At 44.5% G+C, this 21,054-nt stretch overlaps 1 protein-coding gene across 7 annotated transcripts; it reads left to right on the plus strand.

Moving 5' to 3' along the window:
• The first annotated feature begins 80 nt into the window (after positions 1-80).
• On the plus strand, positions 81-19,595 carry LOC6531544 (RNA-binding protein fusilli). 7 transcript variants are annotated; one of them, XM_015195912.3, is made up of 13 exons: positions 736-1,185; positions 4,601-4,895; positions 8,983-9,237; positions 10,855-11,131; positions 11,336-11,425; positions 11,492-11,546; positions 12,415-12,525; positions 12,676-12,946; positions 13,042-13,368; positions 13,462-13,608; positions 13,674-13,920; positions 18,062-18,300; positions 18,493-19,595. In XM_015195912.3, the coding sequence occupies exons 2-13, from the start codon at positions 4,767-4,769 to the stop codon at positions 18,919-18,921; spliced, it is 2,577 nt and encodes an 858-aa protein (XP_015051398.2). In that variant the 5' UTR covers positions 736-1,185; positions 4,601-4,766; the 3' UTR covers positions 18,922-19,595. The 7 variants fall into 7 exon arrangements, with proteins under 7 accessions (XP_015051394.1, XP_015051395.1, XP_015051397.1 ...); XM_002092307.4 differs by having other exon boundaries at positions 13,042-13,608; XM_015195909.3 differs by lacking the exons at positions 18,062-18,300; positions 18,493-19,595 and having other exon boundaries at positions 726-1,185; positions 13,674-16,891.
• The last annotated feature ends 1,459 nt before the right edge of the window (positions 19,596-21,054 follow it).

Raw genomic sequence — 21,054 nt, forward strand, 5'->3', positions numbered from 1 at the left:
AATGCTTTTTCCACTCTCTCTCCCTATTTCTCTCGCGCTCTTATTCGTTTTGACCAAAACGCGTTTACGTTGCTCGGTTGTCAGCCAGTTAGTCGCCGTCGCCTGTTGCCTTTGCTCTGCGTATATTGTCCGCTTCTAAATCAGTGAAACTTACTTCAGAGTTACCTACCAAATAATGGAAAATATCTGGAAATCATGATTCTGGCCAAAAGGTAAGGTATGCAGGTAATAGTCTAATCTACGTGGGCATTCACCGTTCTCCGTTGGTAATTGAGCAAGCGAAGAAGAGGAGGAGAAAGAAGAAGAGCAGAACAAACAGTGTGCAGGTGTATGTGTGTGTGTGTGTTGGAGGACGAGTGTGTTGGTGGAGCAGCACAGGTAACTTCTATGCGAGAGGTAGCAATAGAGAGCGAGAGAGAGGAAAAGCGCGGGTCATGCTCACTGAGCGTAACTGTCTTGCGCAGCGTGGGAAACTAATGGACTAGCTCTTTGCTTTAAGCCAAGCTTTATTAGCACTCTCTCCCTTGTGCTCTCTGTTGCTCGCTCTCTTCGCCGCGTTGCCACTACTGCAAGGCCTATTGGCAAACTCATACCTGGCCGTGTTGTTGTTTTTGTTGGTATGTGCGTGATGGAATCTTGTTTGGTCTGCTCTCTCGCTCTCTGTCTACCGCCACAGAGAGAGGTAAGCGCAGCTCGCCTTAATTTACCTTCGTGGTTACCTGCGTTTCGCTGCGGCGATCAGTTGTTTTTTCAACTTGAAGCCAAGCGGATGCGCGACGGGTTAAAAAAGTTAACAGATCCGACAAACACATATGTACACTCAAACGTTCGCACGCACACTCATACCAATTCAAAAAACTAGAAAAAGACAACAAGACAAAGTGGTGGAAGCAACAGGTCAAGAAGAAGAAGAAAATACTTGTTTGCTGGCTTTAAATTAAAATAGTAAACTATTCAAAAGGCCACAAAAAACAAAAATAGCAGGCGTTTAATCAAATGTAACTGTAACACGTATGGGCTTTTAGTGTATGGGTGTGACGGAGAAAAGAAAGTGCAATAAAAACCAAAAATTGTGAAAAGCCAACAAGTGCAATGTATACAACGTGTTGAACGGAAAAAAACGGAATAAAACAAGAAAACAGTAAAAACAGTTAAGTCGCCGCGCTGAGAGAGAGGGAGAAAAAAGTGAGTAAGAAAGCGAAGAAGCAGAGGAAAACGAGTAAGAGGAAGCTGTAGATATCATTTACCAACAACCTGTGGCATCCCACAAAGATCAAAAGAGCGAGAGGGAGATAAAGAGCGCAGTAGTGTGTGGACGCGTGAGGGGAAAATATCCGATTGAGAACCACTTGTTGTTGCTGTTAACCAAATAATCTATTAAATATACCAAAATGAATGAGCGACATTAACAAAAACAACAAGAAAACAACAGTAAGGTGATGCGCTAAACAAAGTGAAAACAAATTTACAGTTAGCGCAGCCTAAAAGCGAAGATGCAGAGAGAAAGAGAACACAACTTGTTTATGAATACCCTGCCATAGAGAGCACTACAAATTTGGCAAGAAGTAAAGCCTACACTTTAACGAAATTGTTTTAATGTTACATTCAATTAAAAGAAAATTAAAAAAAAATACAAATATTTTAAACATCGATAGCCGAGTAGTTTTTTTTTTTTTTAATTGTTTCTACTTAGTAATTTAAATCGGCCAAGATAAGATACTACCCTAAACTGATACTCATGCTGCATAGGTAAAAACAGTATGTTATGAATTTGAAATGCACCTGCTTAAGCGTATTCTATGATCGACTAGTGCTGAATCTGGTTTCTTATTTGCAGAGTCACAAAACAGCAGCCATTTCAGAGTTGCACTTGTTGCTTGCGTGAGATCCAGTTAAAAGAGGGAACGAGATAAAAATCCAGATAGAGCGAGAGCCCAAAACATTTTCCTTCGTTTCTTCTCTGCGCTTTTCTACCACTTTTTTGTTGTGCGAATAACTTTGGCAATTGGCATTTCTCGCCAGCAATTTTGCGCAATCATAGATTTCCTGTTGCTCCAACAACAACTAACGGCACACGCCAGCGACAACAACAAAACATACATACATACATACGTAGATATTTGCAAGCGAGGAACAATGCATAAAACAAAAATCGTAAAAAAGAAACTTGCGCAATTCATAATTTAATAAGCCAGTCCGAAATACAACAAACATTCGACCAACAATGAAAATCTGCTCACTTTCTGGTTTACCAATCGGCACAGGTAGCAATTCATTAATTGCAATAGTTGTTGCCGCTGTTTGTGGTATTAGCTCTTTATTCCACTCCTGCTGCGCCTGTCACTAATTCGAATTTAATCACGGCTTGATGGCTTTGTCTTTCGCACAGTGTAATAATCGCCAGTCGATCTTCACGACAGTCAAACTTCTCCAGAATGTCAATTTGTCAGTATAATCAAATATTGGTGCGATTAAAATACGTGTGTATACTGTTAACAGAAAGAGGTCTTCGCATCCATAAAAAATTCTCTCTGAGTAATAAATCTTTTGTTTATAAAAACTAAACTGTTTCTAAACAACTTAGCTCTGACTTAACAAAAAAAATTACTTCTATTGATTTGACATTCTATTTTATGCTTTATAGCTTAACATAACAATTACAACTTTATTAAAGTTATGTCAAGTTCAATAGGGGAAGGTTCCACTGTACTTTGATTTCCAGTTGGAGTCTGTGTTTGGGGTTTCTTATTTTTAATGACGGCCGTAACGCTTTCCCATTGTCTATTTGGTCATTCTTTATTTTACTTAATTGGGCGACTCGCTTACCGTTATTCATTCATTAACGAATGGAGTACCTTTTTCATTTTCATTTCCATTTCCATCTGCCATTGAGTGACCAACGAAAGGGAAACTTATCAATGCGTATCTGCCCTTCTGGCATAACCGTATCTTTCCATAGTTTCCACTGCAATCAATTAAAAGCGCATAAACCATCTCATAAGACCACAACTCTCGAAAGGTTGATGTAAATCAACGGGCTTTAATGGGCTGTAAGGGCTTAAGGTCTCTGAACAGGAAATAGGGCACTTTAAGGCAATAGTAAACGCAGTTTTTCGGTGTAACTAACCCCGGAGGTCGAAAAAAGTGTCAAAACTAAGAAACTTACGAACCAGTTTCGGTTTTTTGGCTATAAATGCTGAGGTAGTTCTTTTGTGGAGTAAGAAAATCGTGGGAACCTGTATTGATAATGACTTCCTGCTAACGGAAAAAATGAACCAAAGGGCGGTGCAAGATGCAAAAACGTTAAACGTTAAAAGCCCATAAAAAGCAAACTTCATAAGTTGCACAAGACCCGAGATTATAACCGCAATCCCTCATTGCCACACGGTCGCTCTTCGAGATGATAAAGCCCCTCGAACAAGTCGAGCTTCAAGTCAAGTGTAGACTATAAAGGCAGGGCATTATGCTACAGTCCAACTTCTAAAAGCACTACACTCAACTTTATTGTAGAAATGTGGAACTTTGGTATTTTCTCACAAGGTTGCTTGCTAACTTGGAACTCTATAACTCTATCTTAATTTTTCAAACTTTTTATAATACATTTATAAGATAGTAATACAAAATAAACTTTGTCCAAACATTATTTGGTATTTTGCCGTCGACACATTAGTGTACAATGTTAAGAGGTTGGCCTGTAAGCCAGCTTCCCTTCCGATCTGATCAGATCCGACACGAGGAGCACTTAAAGTGGCTCAATTACGACAGCCTGGCCTTTTTGCACGTATGAATTATTTGAAATTTTAATTACGGCAAAGAGCAGTCATGACAACTGCAAACAAACGGAGAGCGACTTGCGCCTGCGCGCCCGATTAACCCACGAACGCCATTTTGGTTTGAACTCTGAGGGTCTTGTGTTTTCATTAAGAGTAACACTTTTCACATTAAAAATGCTCATAAAATTGCACTGTAATTTCTCGTACGTTCTCCGACTGCCATTTCGCTTTCAGCCAGGCGGACGGGGCGAAATTAAATTTCAAATCGCCAGCCGTAGGTTAATACTTTAATTTCAATTTGACCCCTTTGACGTCAGCGGTCTTAGAAGCTCCATTCCGAGCCAATTACAAATGCAGCTGAAAAGCGGCAACGCGGCGGGAAAACTGGCAACTGGTCACGTGGGTTAACTGACGGACGGAGCGACAAACGGACGGACAGACGAAGGGATGGACGGACGGACGGACAGACGGAAGGACAGACGGACAATGGATTGCATATGCAAAATGTCGCGGTGTCAAGCGTTTTGCCAAGTTTCGCGCAAATCACCGGACTTTGGCTTTCTTTTCGATTTTTTAGTGCAAGCGCACACAGTACACACATAGTAATAGTCTATCTTTATAGTGGTTTTACTTTGGCAAACTTTGACTCTGCCACAAACCGATTCGCTTTGTTTGACATTTCTTGAACGCACTTGTAATTAGTGCTTGCTTTATATGCAGCCCAAAGTCCAAGTGTGCAGTTTTGCAGTTTTGCTATTTTGCAGTTTTCCATTTTCCATATGTATTGCGTAATTACCGATTTCTTTCTTATTTTCTTTCACTTCCAGGCATAACCGCTGGCGGTGCAGCCCTGAAATGCAGATCATCCAAAGCTAGTCTGGGGCTTCAGTACAAGGAGCATATAATCACTAGCAATAGTTTTAATCAAGGGATCCGGATACAGCGATCCCACTTCTTCAGCCACATCGATCATCACAGGAAGAGATTGACATAATGCAGGTTCCCGAGCACGTTGTTTCACTGTACATTGCGACCTGTGGCCAAAATGGATCAGGTCTGGGATCGGACGAGAAGGAGATCATATTGCTGGTCTTCGTCCTCTTAGAGGTTTCAACTGGACAGGTCAGTTAACTTCCGATTTGAATTAACAACTAGCTTTATAAAAATGTCATAGTTTTAATAGGGAAGGAATCTTTATACTTAAGTATTATTAGTAGAAATGTTTAGTTCAAGTTACGATCTATTATTATTCCTGATCATCTATACGGGGAGCTTTCCCCGTCTGGCGCCGCCCACTGACCACCATTTTGTCGAAGCGCTCTGCTCTCGTCTACTCTTTTATTAATGAATGCTGTGCGATAAGAGACCCCACTCACACACAGAGAGAAATAAGAGCTGCACTTTCAACTGTGTGTGGCGGCGATTGCTTATTATGTTACAACTCTCGATTTTGATTCGCCAAATGCTTGAGACGCCAAGCGAGGGTCGAAATGGGGCAAGTCATTTTGGAAACTATAAAGTTGTGCAGCCATTTAGTATATGGTAGCTATATCGCAATGCTTAGACAGTTTGAAGTGATAACATGACATATGATTCAATAACTTTAAATAGATATTTAAATAGATTGGTGCAAACTTGCATATCTTTTAAACTTTAACCTATATATACTCTAGTCTCATGTTGAGACTGACACTCACTTGCCCTGTCACTTGGTAGACTTTCCCAGCCTCACGTGTCGTTCTCGGCTTATAAGTGTTTATGTTTTTTCGGGGAGATCCCTGCCAAAATGGGAAACCGAGAGGCCCAGAGGCCTGCACATTGTATATGGATATTTGCATATTTTGAGTTTGCCAAGCGATTGACACTAATTGTTTGGAAAAAAATCTTTAAACATCCGAGGTGGCTAAGGGCAGGCCAACAACCGAGATGGGCTGTCTCGACTGAAGCCCTCAACGAAGCTGGGCTCTATGGCATTACGAAATTCCCCCCACAAAACTATCGCCTGCCATTAAAATGTATTTGTCAAGCGGCAAAGCCAGTTTTTCCAAGAAAGCACACAGAAGTTTTTTCAAATTGCCAATTATGTAATGCAGTAGTGCAATCCTTTAAAATAGTTAATGTTTTCGAAAAGAGCTTATTCAATAACTATAATGGTTTAAGTCACACTTTAAACACGTTCTCGTGTTATGTATATCTATCGTGAGCTATCAATAGAGATATTTTATTTTTCGTAAACGTTTTTTTGCGACCCAATCATCTTGGAATAATTTATTCTGCCCATTATCGGTTGCATTGACTCGTTATTCGATTTTCCCATTTCGATGCATTTCAACTTATAATGTCGCTTTCAGTACGCAATTTTGTTTGCCCAATGCTTGACAGTCTCGAGTGGCTAAGGTATAGTAAAGTATAGAATGGGATAGAATGGTATAGTATCTGGGGGTTACGTAGGCGCTTCGATTCCGGCGGAGGCTGCGTGTTCAGAGGCACCGACTCTGGGGAAGGCATTACTTACTTTACACGTGGATGCATGTACATACAGATGTACATATAGTGGACGTTGTTTTCGCACCGACTAGAACTGATGAAGGAAATTGCCGGCCATTAGATGGGTCTGTGTGTACCTTCGGGTCGGGGCTCTTGAGGCTATTTGCTGGCACTAATACCGCGGGGTATATTCGAGATATTTGCCTGACATTGTCGCGATTTCATGACGAGCACGCAACATTTTAGTAAGTACAGCTACTCCCAGTCCGTCCTGCCCCCCACATCCACTGCGATGATCTTAAGTGGCATTTAATGGCGACATTGGGGCTCCGCAATTACGAACGCTTCTATTTCTGTGCGACATCTTAAACCCATCTTAAATCCAAACCCATCCACCCTAGGCCCTGACCCTCTGTCAGAGCAGCCAGCTTCTGTCTGTGTCGGCTGCCAAAATATTGTGAATTAATTACCAGCGCTTAAACTCTGGCTTCCAGCTAAGTGGCTTTCGCAAAACGTTTTGGGCTCTGGGGCCAATTTTTATGTTAATCGTCGCGGTGAGTCCCCGTCGCAGATTATTGGTAATATTGTATCGCTTTTCTCTTGCTACCTTTGGCCAGGTCACGGGGTCACCGGCAGACGTTCAAAATTTCTCTAAAATCCTTACCTTTCTCCGCTATTCCTCGTCTAAATTTAGAGCGCTCTAATGAGGAATACCAGTATAGAGCAGTCTTTTATATGAAATATATTAAACATCTTGCCGCATAACTGAATACGAAATTTAGTCTGCGAAATATATGCTAATATCGGCGTCACAAAATGTTCACGAAAAACGTAAAGTTGCAAAGTTTTGGAAAGCGACACTATAATAGTAATGCCACTATTTGACTTATTTAAGCGATTATTAAATATGTTGATTATCGAACTCAAAACTATTGAATTTATGTATGAAGTTATCAGAGGTCAGCAGGCAAATGCGTCATTCGAAAAAGATATGTATTCATTTAAATAAAGTCGAATATGATTTTTTTGAAGCAATATATTTATTGTTACAAATAAGTATCAAAAGCTAAAATTTCGGTAGATTCTATGTAATATTCAAAATAAATAACGATATTAGATTAAACTGTCATGATGAGCCCGCGTTCCTAATATTCCGCTGACAGCGATTGAAATCGAAATCGCATTTGAAGGCCTCCTGCCATACAAGTCGACAGCGAACTATAATTATTAATAATAATTGCCAATATGCTGACCGATTCTGACAGTCATTTGCTTGCCCAATGGAGAACCAGCAGTGGGTCTTCTTTTTTGGACAGCTGAAGGGGAGAACGACCAAACTGTCAAATCGGATCGTTTTGATTATGGCGTTTGTTTGAGCAACGTGATAAGAGAATTTAGTGAGGCAGACTTTCCAAAACGGAAACATCGTTTTCCGTCTCAGGTGCTCCATTTTCATGTCAGTTCGATTTGAAATCGAATTTCACTGTTATAGATTTCTAGATGGGGAGCAATTTCCTTGATTTAATATAGAAACACTCGCATCGCACAGTCGCTGGCTTACATATACAGATGAAGTAATTGGCATGTTAATTACGGGCTAGTTATGACTCGTATGGCAACAATTAAAGTTAATTAACATTCGAAAACAAACTGCAAAAAAGCCGTCTAAATGGAGTGCCGAGGGGGGCAAGACGGGCGAAAGGGGAAAGGCGGGCCTGCTCTTAATCTCTTGAACCAATTAGAACTCTTAGTTGGCTGAACTTTAATTAATCGGCGTTTCTATCGAGCTGAAATCAGTGGGTTAATGGAAATTCTGAAATAAATGTGTATACCCTCTCATTGGCTATATTGAGATCCCCATGCTGGCATAATTAGGGGTGCTCTTAACCCCCACTCTCTTGTCCGTTGAATATAACATGACCACAACTCATGCATTTTTCATTTCCTCGCAGCCGTGCATACACCCCGTTCTTTTCCCTTAAAACCTCCAATTCCAGTATTGTTCTCACATTCAAAGCCTATGTAAATCGTTTTCGGACGCCAACTGAAATCGGAAAACAAAGAAAATCGCCATGTTTTATTTTTTAGTTTTCTTCCTAAGGCCTACTAGATTTGCATAGCGCCCAACTACCTGCAGAGAACCCCGATTTGGAATCGGATCGTAACTTCTTTGCATATCCGCTGACGCAAGCACCATTCTTTGTTCCCTTGGAATTGAAATTGGGATTTGGGATTGCGGTTTCTGGGTTCAGAAAGATTGGAGGTTACCGGAAAGACTCCTAGGAAGTTATTTCCCACAAAGAACCAGAACCAGAAGCATTTGCGGTCTTAGTTGCAGGTGTACTCCACTATCGAATAATAGTGATAGGAATAGTGGACTCAGTCAAGAGCTGTTCCTGTGCCAGGTGATAAGGCTGGGAACAGTCATGATTACTGTGTTTATAAATTTGGAAATGTTATCTTGGTTGTTTTTAAAGGTTTAAAGTGATTTCGTTCTAAGTGTGCCATAAGCTTGGTATATCCCTAATATAAATTATGTTATTTATATATTATATGATCTTATGCTTGTTATAATCAAGTAATCTCGATGTACTCTTTGAAAGGGTATTTCTATCTCACAGCCCTGACTACACCTTGTATTGCCCCTATCATTATTACCGACACTTATCATTGCCAAGGTAAACTAATGACTACATCTCCCCATCCATATTCACATTTTCAGATCGTGGGCACCAAACAAATACTCGTGCGGCCGGATGGCTATTTCATCAAAGATCGCACCATCTCGAGCTCCTCGGACAACTCGAGTGTCACCAACAACACGGCCAGCTCCCCGCCCCTGGCGATCGGGGATGCCAACAATGGCACTGGCAGCACCACTGGAAACGGAAGCAGTCTGGAAAATGGATCCGAACTGATTCTACCCATTGCTGAGGCCCAGGCGGCTGGCAAACCCTTGAGCGAGGCCATCGAAGAGGTGCGTATAATCCAATCTGATCCATGCGGTAATCAGAGCACGTTGTTCGAATTGTTTTGGGACGTTTCGAATCCAACTGGTTATCAGCTGATTACGATAAGATTACCCTGCATTATGCCACCAGCAAATGCACATGTTTTGAGTGCTTTTCCGGATGGTTCTATTTATGGAACGCTCTCTTTTTTAAGAGAGAGAGAGAGAGTGAGGCGTTCGTGGTCCTTGCCCCGAGTTTTATGACGCCTGTTGCGTGGACCCTTATCAATGGGCATCGAATTACTCGGGGTGGTATATTCTAAGCAAATACACTGTGAACATTTGTGTACAATTTATAAGTATTGCAATGGGAAGAAATCATATTAGTGTGGCATCACAAGTATAAGTATCGCGAATTACAGCATTAAGGGATTTTTTTAGATTCAAATAACTTACAGTATATTTTCACCAAGCATCATTTTATAAAGTGTTCAACCAACGAATCAACCAATACGCTTATCTCCCAAAGATCTAATTCTGAACCTAAGGAAGTCACGGTGATTGGTCGAGTTTCTCGCGCAGTCACGACGGGTTGCATTATCCTCTGAAGAACAGATTCCACACCCATGGGCAACGTGCAATCCCCCACCCCTTGGGCGCTTATCTGACCCACTGATAACACAAACACTCCAGGCAAGCCCCCGGTTACACTTTTCGCTTCACTCGGAGCTCCACCACAGCTGGAGAACGCCGCTCTGCAAACAAATGCGACACACATTATTGGCTGCTGATGCAGATAAAAGATCTCGATATGAATGGGAAGCAAAGCGATGTAAAGTTTTATTTTTTGACTGACTGATTCATCACTAATTTTAACTACTTTGAACACTTGATGCCCTTTCAACCTTGGCTAATCAGTAGCCATTAACTGACTCGTATTGTTATTTTAGTGGCAGCATTAAACTGTATACACCAGTATTATGTTGCAGATTCTTTATCGTTGATGAGTTTTAAATGCTTGGATAAATGCTTTTGTTAATACTTAACATGCAGTTAGGAAAGCGTAGATCTAATAAATCCATATAATCTTCACTGTGCGATGTTCCATTGGTCAAGGCAATTACTTAGCGTGGATCTTAGCTTAAAAGTGCATCTGGAAACCTTTGTTTCCGGGCGAGAATGGCGCGTGACGCACTGGGGAACCGGCACAAGTCTGGCATGCTAATTGGCCGAGTCAATAGGGCCAATAAAGCCATTGCCCGGAGATAAAGCTGCAATCGAATGAACGACGCAAGGTGGCTTGAGATTAGTGATGTCATCTGGATTACACTCCTTGCTCTGCCACAGTTTTGAGCTGGCAATGCGACATTAAGCCGCTTGTTATATTTACTCACCATGACACGGCTGAAAACTGTTCACTTAATTGGCCATAATTGCCGGCCAGCAAACGGGTTTAAGCCATTGGCATTGGGGCGAATCTGGGGAATGTGGCACTATCAGTGACCCAAAGTAACTACTTTTCCTCCACAGGCCAGTGGAATGTTTGGGGTATTTTTCCCAATGCTATCATTAACCTTTAACCCAATCCCTTTTTCCCAACGTGCTTATTGCAAATGATAACTTATGTGTGTCTCTGCCCTCCAGTTCGATGCCTATCTGCGATCTCTGTCGCTCCACGATACGGAGATCAAGCTGGTCACCGATGGCCAGCTGCCCCTGAGGCAGTGCCTCCATCGGGAGGCCAGTGCCAAGGATGTGGAGCTGCCGGCGTACTACAACCGCTTCAGCGATCTGCGCAAGGAGTTCCTGCGCTACAAGTCCGGCGACCTCGCCCGCGCCCTCGTTCCCGTCAAGGATGTGAAGAAGATGCTCCAGGCGCCAACGCTGCCCATGCCACAGTCCATTGCCGAGATGCTGGGAGGTAAGTTGAGATTGCTTTTCAATACCTTGATTAGAAAAAACAATTCAGTAAATGCAAATATCTTTGGCTTTAATAATTATTATTAAATGCATATTGAGCTAATATGTGCTTTAATTAAGCTGCGCTCGTAAAACGATTACTATTAGCCTGGCTTGATGAACTGAATATGGTTTTAATCAGTGTTGATTACTTTGCCCGCAACAGAACTCAATATTTCATCCGTGGAGGACAACGACTTCTACATTCGTGAATCCCGCGACATGGTCACTGTGATCCAAACGCTGCTTCAGGCAGGTAAGCTATACACAAAACTGCGACTTTTTTCTCCGAATTTTTAACTACCTGGAGCTTTTTTCACAGGTCACAAATTTGCTGCAAACGAATTGGTCACCCTGGTACTGGAACCTGGAATTTGGTGAGTGCGGTTTTCAGTTTGTGTTTTGGGTCCGTCTGAACTGGTTCACCGAAACCCAACTCGACTCAAGCCCCTCTCAGCTGATCCAATTACTATTTCGAGTGGGAGAAACTCACTCAAAGAACTCAAAAACGATCGCCAAGCCCACTAAGAAATCAGCCCCAACAAATCCGAGCTGGGAGCGTCGTACTCGTCAGTCTTCGTTTGGATTGGAGGGCGATAAGAGCTCGATCGTAGAGCCGCATAGCCACAGTCATAGTCTTTTCACGGGATCGGCTCAAAACCGATGGGATCGTTGGGTATCGGGTGGCATCGTAACGGATCAGAGGCAACTTGAATGCACAGCTCTTGTTATCGCCAGATCGCCTGGAAATTTTCAACTACCTACAGCTCCTAGAGGTTTGAGGTCTGTTTCGGTTCTGTTCGGGCCAATCACTATAAAAGTTTCAATTAGCGAGCGACTGAGGTAAAGAGGTAACCCCCTATCCCCAGAATGGCAATTTTCTAAAACTCCTTGTTGTGCCCGCTTGCCAACTCAGATTATTCATGTTTTTATTTGTTCGCGCAGCTCGTTGGGTTTTATTTTATTTTCTTTTCTTTTTTTTTTTGTATTTTTGCTGGCCCATTTATGCATGACATTCTGTTTTATTTGTGCGAGTGTGTGTTTGCGGGAGAGTCAGCAGAAATGTTTATGCGACTTGGTTGTCGTCAAGAACTTTGGTTGCACATCGGAACGTGACTGCGACGCCTTTTTCTCCTTGCCCAAGAAAAGGGGTCCAACACGTGTTGCATAACCCGCTTTCGGTATCCCGATAGGAAAGTTTTCCACCAGCACCGTACTTACAGCCTTTCCCATCTTTTCCCACAGCTCCATTGACGACGAAGTCGACGGCAACTGCATTGTGAGGGCCAGAGGATTACCCTGGCAGAGCAGCGACCAGGACATCGCAAAGTTCTTCCGCGGCCTCAACGTAGCCAAGTGAGTAATATGTGGAGTAATATTTGGAGTAGCTCGGGCCAACCCATTGATAAGACGGTTCAGGGGTCGGCCGTGTCGAGATTACAAACGACCCACTTTATCATCTACCCACTAACCACCCGCTAACCGCTCCCCTTCCTCGAATTCCAGGGGCGGCGTGGCCCTCTGTCTTTCTCCGCTGGGTCGTCGTAACGGAGAGGCTTTGATCCGCTTTGAGTGCCAGGAGCATCGCGACATGGCGCTCAAGCGGCACAAGCACCACATCGGCAGTCGCTACATCGAGGTGTACCGGGCATCGGGAGAGGATTTCCTGGCCATTGCCGGCGGAGCCTCCAATGAGGCGCAGGCCTTCCTATCGAAGGGCGCCCAGGTGATCATCCGGATGCGGGGATTGCCCTACGACGCCACCGCCAAGCAAGTGGTAAGTTCATAGGCAGATTGATGAAGAATTACTATAGAAACATTATGGAACATTATCCGGATTATATATACTAATGAACTAATTTTCCCTTTCAGCTGGACTTCTTCACTGCTGGGGATACGCCGCCCTGTCATGTTCTCGACGGGAACGAGGGCGTGCTGTTCGTTAAGAAGCCGGATGGACGGGCCACAGGTGATGCCTTCGTGCTGTTCGCACACGAGTCGGACGCGTCCAAGGCGCTGTGCCGGCACCGTGAGTCCATTGGGCAGCGGTACATTGAGCTATTCCGTTCCACGACCGCCGAGGTGCAGCAGGTGCTCAACCGGTCGATGGATCCCAAGAACTATGAGTCCGGTGGCGGGCACAGCCAGCCGCCATTGATAGCCCAACTGCCCACGATGCAGCTGCCGCTGCTGCCGCAGGTGGGTGCCCACAGCCTCAGCCACAGCCTCGGAGCCAGCCCCGCTAACCTGTGCCCCCCCGTGCCACCTCCCGCTCTCCCTCTCCCCACACAGCACCTCATCACCTCGGGCACCACCAAGAACTGCATCCGACTGCGCGGACTGCCCTACGAGGCGATGGTCGAGCACATCCTGCATTTCCTCGACGACTTTGCAAAGCACATCATCTACCAAGGTGTCCATATGGTCATCAATGCGCAGGTTAGTTTGCTAATAAGCACTTAGTATACTCAATTTTATAAATCCATTGTTTTAAATTATTCTAGGGCCAACCAAGCGGTGAGGCCTTCATCCAGATGGACTTGGAGGAGTCAGCTCGCCTGTGTGCTCAGCGCAGGCACAACCATTATATGATGTTTGGCAAGAAGTATCGCTACATCGAGGTGTTCCAGTGTTCCGGAGACGACATGAACATGGTCCTCAACGGAGGGCTGGCCTCTCCGGTGGCACAACCACCGCCGCCCCACCTTGGGCACGCTCACAAGCAGCAATCACTGCTGGCCGCCACTACGGGTATGTTTAGTTCGGCGGGTCAGTCGCCGACGACCGTAGCCGCCGGTACCGCTCAGTCGCCGCTCGGCGGCACTCATACACACACTCACCCGCACTCACATGCGCATGCGCACGCCCCGGGTCACGCCCATGCGGCAGCCGCCGCCGCCGCCCACCACGGATTGTCCGCCTCATCGGCTATGCTGCCGGGTCTTTCGGCTGCCGCTTCCGCATCCGGCCTGGCCTCCTTCATGTCGGCCGGTCAGCAGTCGGCAGCCGCAGCTGCTCATTCCGCTGCCTCTCTGCAAAATGCCGCCGTGGCCTTGGCACCTCAGGGTTACGCCCTCAATCCTTTCTCGCTGCCGCCACCAGGATCTGCGGCTGCTGCAGCAGCATCCACTCCCGCCCTGCTGGCCCAACAGCAGGCTCAGTTCATAGCCCAGCAAAGCTTGTTGGTGCGACAGCAGGCGGCAGCTGCTGCCTTGGCCGCTGAACAGCAGCAGCAACAGCAGCAGCAGCAACAACTCTATGCCAGTGCAATGCTGCAACAGCATCCGCTGTACTTGCAACAGCAGCAGCAACAGCAACTGTACGCCAGTGCCATGTTGCAACAGAGTCAGCCCCAGTTTGTGCTCATGCAGAGGCCTTCGGGCGGCTACTTGCCGCCCTTTCCGCTCAGCTATATGTCCGCTGCGGGTGCAGCATCGGGCGTTGGAGTGGCGCCAGGAGCAGCAGTTGCCGGAGCGGCAGCAGCGGCATCGCCCTCCGCCGGCAACTCTGCGCTGGGTCAATCGATGAAGCGCTCGTACGAGAACGCCTTCCAGCAGGAGGCAGCGGGAGCGGCAGCGGCGGCCAGTGCTGCCAAACGGGCTTTAACCCGCCAGCCCAGCAGTGTTTACTCGTACTATAATTCGGGGATCTAGAGCCAAGATCTAGCCCCAACACAAATGAAACATTTGGCCCTGAAATAAGAGCTCCAACTCCAGCACTTCGGGCACATTCCGCGAGTGGGTGGGGCGTTCATATAATACGTACATTAAGGCGCACACATAACCATATCATGTATCATCATGGCCACACTCACACACAACGCATACCAGACATTCTCTAGAGCTTAATAATTACCAATTTGGAATGTAGACTTAAGTACTTTTCTTGTATGGAGTACTCGTAGTAGCCTAAGCATACTTGTCTATGGTCTAAGCGAATCATACTTACTATAATTAATATACAACGAGACACACACGCGGGCACTCACACACACACACACGCACACACACCTGAAAGCACTGCTCACCCATACACGCATAAGTACACCAGCTAACCAAGGGCATTTCAAAAAGGATCAAAGTGTCCTGATCACTGATCACTAGTGTTCTACTAAGCATTCCATGCCAATGGACTTTTAAATTTATATTTCGATATATGCTTGGTGTGTGTGTGTGTGCACGCGTGTTTGGGACAGGAGAATCTATATATATGTGGATATATATATCTTAAGAATATATATGCTCGACTGTCCCACGATTCGAAGGCAATCAACAGAGGCTAACGTGGTTCAATGGGGCAGGGAGTTCTTATGGGTGGCTTGGTGGCCCCCAAGCCCATTTAGTGCAATCTAATTTTAGTGTTTACCTTATGTAATCCTTTTTATAATATAGTCACTCGGCGCCCTCCATCAGTTCCCCTCCCTCCATGAACCATGTCAGGTGTTGGCTCAAGCGCAAATTGAAACTGAATTTGAAACACGAAATCGAAACCGAAACAGAAACCCGGAATTGTTTACGGGCTAACACGAGTTAAGCGAATATCACGAAACCCTGTTTTGTTAGACAAACAATTTGGAATAGCCCATCGATGGGTGGAGTTGTGTGCCTATCGACTTATACCTACATATACCTACATTTATACACGCTAGCATTAAGTTTGTGCGATTTGTGAAATGGGATTGCATTTAAATTCTATTGGCGATCTTTTCCCGTGTCTCTCCATGGCCGCTAACAATCAATTATTAATAATCTCATCTGACTCGTCTGACTTGCAATATCGTACACCCTATAAATACATAGTGCCTAGATCTATGGTGTAGCTCTTAAGTGTGCGTAACTGGTGTTAGTCGCAAATGGGATAGTACTCTCTACTATATCACTCTCTACCTCTTGATATCAATACCTCTCACTGTTTGTGTGTTCTCTGTCATCACTAATTTAGTCGGGATCAGCTAGATCTATAGTCTAAAGCTTGTTGTAAGTTGGGGCGCTTTAGTGTCTATATACTATATATAGTGTGTCTAGTCTAAATAATCGGATAACTGATAACTGGTTACTGGTGACTCGGGCTTACAATTCTGCAAAGTGCTCGTTAGCTTTAAGCCTGTCTTAACTCTTGAGAAGTAAATATTTTGGAACGATATGATAATAAGAAGTCAACAAAATTAAAATAAACCATTCGGCGTAGCTTACTAGGAATTTAGAACTCTGCAATATAAGATAAGGAACATCCCTTGAGTTAAGATTGGAATTCAGTTAATGAGCATTTTGTAGAATTCTTACACAAATAGGAGCTTTTGTCAGCGTCTTCCGGAACGAATTCCCCGACCTACCCAATCTCCCAAAAACAAAAATCCACACATCCAACACTCTCTTCTCCTGCTGCGTCTAACACTAAGTTTCGCTCGGCTTGGGAAGATCGAGCTTAGCGAGGGAAAGGCATGGGAAAGATAGTCTGCGCCTAGCCTAATCTTTAGCCTAATTTAACCATTAGTTTTACGTAGAATGGCAATCGAGTGGCTTCCGAGCGGGTTAAACTGGCCACTTTAAAGAAAGCAACACATAATCAATTATATCTACTTAACTAGTTTGTACGCACAGCAGTTTTAATGTTTTTTGGAAATTTTACGATTTTTGATATTCCATTCTTTTTTACCACTAGATGTTAGTGAACAATCTTTGATTAATTTTTTACATCAATAAAATACGACATACCGCCTAAACTAAGCCCGCTCTCTCTCTCTCTCTCTATCTCTATCTTACACTGTCACCATCCCTTTCGCTCTTTTGTGTGTTGCCCGATGAGTAGAGGATCACTCCTAGACCTACTAATAGCAATACAAGATCATAATGGGTTTAATTCCTTACTAACACTGATGACCCTTAAAAACCGAGAAGAGAACACCTCCAACCAAGATCCTTATTCCTATTCCTTATCCTTTATTCCAACACTCCCCCCCCCATTCACACCACTACATATATGTACATGTAACTGGGACACCGGGCTTGGGCTAAGCTTTACACTCGATCGCGATTTCAGCGCCTCGTCCAAGGGCAAAAAACGCTGGGAGTGGATATCCGGAATCGGCATTTGGAGTTTGTTTGGTTTTTGTTTCCGTCACTGTTCTAGCCACATAAATACTATTGTAACTCTTAAGTGGAATGTCCATCGTACATCGTACTAGTCATAGTCGCATCCTGTATGTAACTCGACGCAGTTTGCTCCTTTGGGCGCATACTATATAATCAATTATGGCCTGCGAGGGCCTGGTGCTTGGATTAAACAAAATACAATCGAACAAAACATCAAAATAAAAAAACAAAAAAAAAAGAAAACAGAAAACAAATTAAAACTTTCCAAAAAACAATCGGCCAAACATGTTCAAAATTTGTACTCGTACTTGTGCGCAACTGTTTCATGGTCTCTGGGTGAGGTGGTAAGATACTCGTTCCAAAATACCAACTATATATGTCTCTCCTACCATTTGCAATGTCTAAACGGTGAGTGATTTGAATACAATTTTGCCCCTACTAATCGACTAACTAACTGGCCAATTAATTACGGAGATAAGATCACTAATTAACCTAGTAACAACTAAAACGTGAGGTTCAACCACAAATCAAGCAAGTGAGTGGCTAAATTATCCGCATAAGTAAAGCTTCTGAAGCTGACAAGATCGGCCGATGTACACCTGTAAACCCACGCATATATACCTGTATATCTTGTATATGTCTGCTGACCCTTGTCCTTTCCCCTTTCAACAAGCAAATGCTATACTCACAACACTTATTATCCCAGAGTTCCCATTGCGAAACCCGACCCCTTCTGTTTTGGAACCCCTACTGTGGATGACACTTCAGCAAAATAATACTATCTATTTGTTTTTAAATAGGTGCCACCGTGCTGGGCGCCCACTTTGGCGGTCCCTTTCCGGCCTACGGAGCGGCCCCGCCTCCGCCGCCGCCACACACACCCCTGCTGGCCACGCCCCGTTCGCACCACCATCCGCACCACCACCCGGCGTCCGCCTTCTACCCGCCGCCGCTCGTCTACTGGCCCTACCCGAGTCCGCCCGTCTCGCCCACCACCTACTACAGCCAGCCGGGGGCGCACTCGCCCTCGCAGCCCCTGGTAAGAGCCACACGCCCCAAGAGTAACACTCCCCCTGATAAGCTGCAATATTTTTTGTGCTTAGATATAGAATCAAATATAACTTTACCTTACAAAAAAGCCAGAAATGCCGCCCAAGCGACCTTTCATCACCTGACCAAAGCACAGTAATTATCTTTAAAACTAATATAAACTTCTTTCTGTATGTTGCAGTATCCGCTGGACTTCTTTCCACCCTCGCCTCTTTCGCCGCCCAACGTGTCCATTCCGAACACAAGTACTGGCCTGATACTCACGCCCACCAAAGCGGCCGTCTCCTTTGTGCCGCCCAAGCAGTTCTCGCCCACTACGACCGGAAGCGGAAGTCCCAACTCCAGTTGCGTCAAGTTAGCCGGTCAGGCGGTGCCAACGATCGCTGTGAATGGAAGGACGGAGGGTGTGGCACCAGTCACAGGAGCAAAGGACACTCAGTCGACGCCTCAAGAGACCTCTGGATCACAAACGCTGCTCAGCATAGACACGAATCATGCCACGCCCACGGTTGCCGCTGCGCCCCCGCTGAAGACGGGCAGCCAGGGGGCGGCGGTGGCAGCTGCCACGCCCCTTGTGAGCAACTCCTGCGTGGAGCTTTACATCTCGTAGAGAAGCGAACGTAAAGTCGAGCTTTATTTTCTTGCCAATCGAAGAAACCTATCTGTTAGTCTAGTTTAGAACCACCCGACACCACTCTAGCCGAGTCTCGCACCTGCGTGGTGAGTTTCGAAGGCGGCGAAACAAAACTCGAAGTTACAAATTTGAAAACGGCACGAGCAACAACAATGGAATCTCGCCGTCGCCTCATGAATTTCTATATCAGATAATCCGCTAGTGCTAAGTAGTTAGGCTGCCCTGCCCCAGTGCAATTCTTTCGACGTTCTATTTATTCTGCTGCTGCATTGCATTCTATCCAAATATACAATATACACATTAGCCAATTAGCAAAGAATTGAAGCAAATACGACAAATTTATCCCTAGTCAATAGTAAAATTATTTATACAATTATCTATTTGTAAACGCATGTTAATGTTATCGAAGCCGCCAATCAGTCGGCGATTATCCATGTTCTTATCCCTAGGCTACACCATCAAAATATTGTTATTATCCTTGTGCACTCATAGAAAACTACAAAAAAAGACAGAAAAACACAAAAAAAAAAAACATCAGAAAACAAACGTCCCTTTGCAATCTGTTTTGTTTGTTAGCCCATTCGCAATGAAAAGATATTATCGTTTGTTTAAATTAAATATATACAAATAAATTTTATTTGAAATGCAAAGTCGTGATGTAGTACATGGTATATAGATCAACAGCGCTTGGGGTTAGCGGCTTAACATTAATTCCGAAACAGGATGCAATTACGAATCAATTAATGCCACTATCGATGGACGGCAGGTGCAAGAAGGCATCATAAATAATTCTCGAACGGACACTGATAAATCGTTGACAAATGGCGTTACAAACGGACGAAAGTCCCACCGACCCGTTTAAAGGACACGGTCGTTGTGAACCATCATCCGGTCGCACCGTACCATTACCATGGTGTCGTATCACATTTAAAATAGATTAAAAATCGTCGCAGGTGAACGGGTTAGTTCTATTCTGCAGCATCATTTGCTGCAGCTGCCAGCCGCATCCTGCCACTTCCTCTGGCTGCGGCACCTTGTTCCTCCTCGTCCTCTGTCCAGCATCCCTCTGCTCACATGATAATTTATCAAGCGCTGGCGCCGCTGCAGTGGACACCACTTCCTCCTGCCGGTTGCCGCTTCCTGTGGAGCCTATCAAAAGGACATTAGGCGTGCCGCTCCGTTGACAAGTTGGCCTGCGAAGTGCGAGAAGTAAATGAAAAAGCGTCGGTTAATGCGCCAAGGCCAATGGTGAAATATGAGGCCAGCGGTTGCAGAAGTAATACTTATTTTCCCCAACTCCTATTTTTGGGTTCTTTATGGCCGCACACTTGACTAAGCAGCGCCGCTGCCCTGCACTTCCTCTAATGGCTCGGAAATGGCCGTATAAATCTCATTTGTAATCGCAAAGCCGAAAAAACTATCGCCAGACAACGCCTAAAGTAGGCAGCCCATATCATGGAGAACCGAACTTGGCCGCGCAATAGTTGCAAAACTTTGCGGCACTGACACTCGAAACTAAGTCAATAAAAAATATAACCCAAATGCCAGTCGGCGGTGCAGCGGGAATGCAATAACAAGGATCCCCAATTGGCGTCGGCATATTTTCGACGACTTAGCGACTGTCGTCGCCACTGCCAAAGTGCCGGAGTGGCGAAAAACCCGCTTCCGTTTTGGTATTAAGCCATCGAAACTTTTATTGATTTAGGGGCTTTCGTTGCGTTTCAGCGAGCATTTCAGTTGACAGGTCTGCTGGAGACAACAACGAGCCAAAAAAATTACTTTGCATAGCCCAAAATTTAAGTGCTTCACGATGCGCAATCAACTAGGAAACTGTGTCCTTAAATTGAGGAATTGTGGAGATATGGAATTTATGAGCTTGCAACATTTAACTAGGTATAAATACAAATTATAATTCGAATTTAGAAAGATAAAGTAAGCAAATAGCTATTTAAATAATAATTCTTTCATAATAATCTCTTTTTAACAGATTCCTTTGCTTTCCGTTCTTTCGAGTGTAAAAAAAACAAAACGCAGCACCTGCACGACAATTTTTGTGCAAATATTTTCCGAGCACCTTAAACAACGCCGCCCCTTTGGCCAATTGTGTGT

Source organism: Drosophila yakuba, chromosome 2R, assembly GCF_016746365.2.
Source record: "Drosophila yakuba strain Tai18E2 chromosome 2R, Prin_Dyak_Tai18E2_2.1, whole genome shotgun sequence".
Classification (NCBI taxonomy): Eukaryota; Metazoa; Arthropoda; class Insecta; order Diptera; family Drosophilidae; genus Drosophila; species Drosophila yakuba.

What these genes read in the sequence shown, in the direction of transcription:
- LOC6531544 (XM_015195908.3), top strand. Translation starts at nt 4,767, where the DNA reads ATGCAGGTTCCCGAGCACGTTGTTTCACTGTACATTGCGACCTGTGGC. An exon ending in CATTGCCGAGATGCTGGGAG is followed by an intron (nt 11,132 to 11,335) that starts GTAAGTTGAGAT and finishes TGCCCGCAACAG; the next exon opens with AACTCAATATTTCATCCGTG. An exon ending in GTACTGGAACCTGGAATTTG is followed by an intron (nt 11,547 to 12,414) that starts GTGAGTGCGGTT and finishes CTTTTCCCACAG; the next exon opens with CTCCATTGACGACGAAGTCG.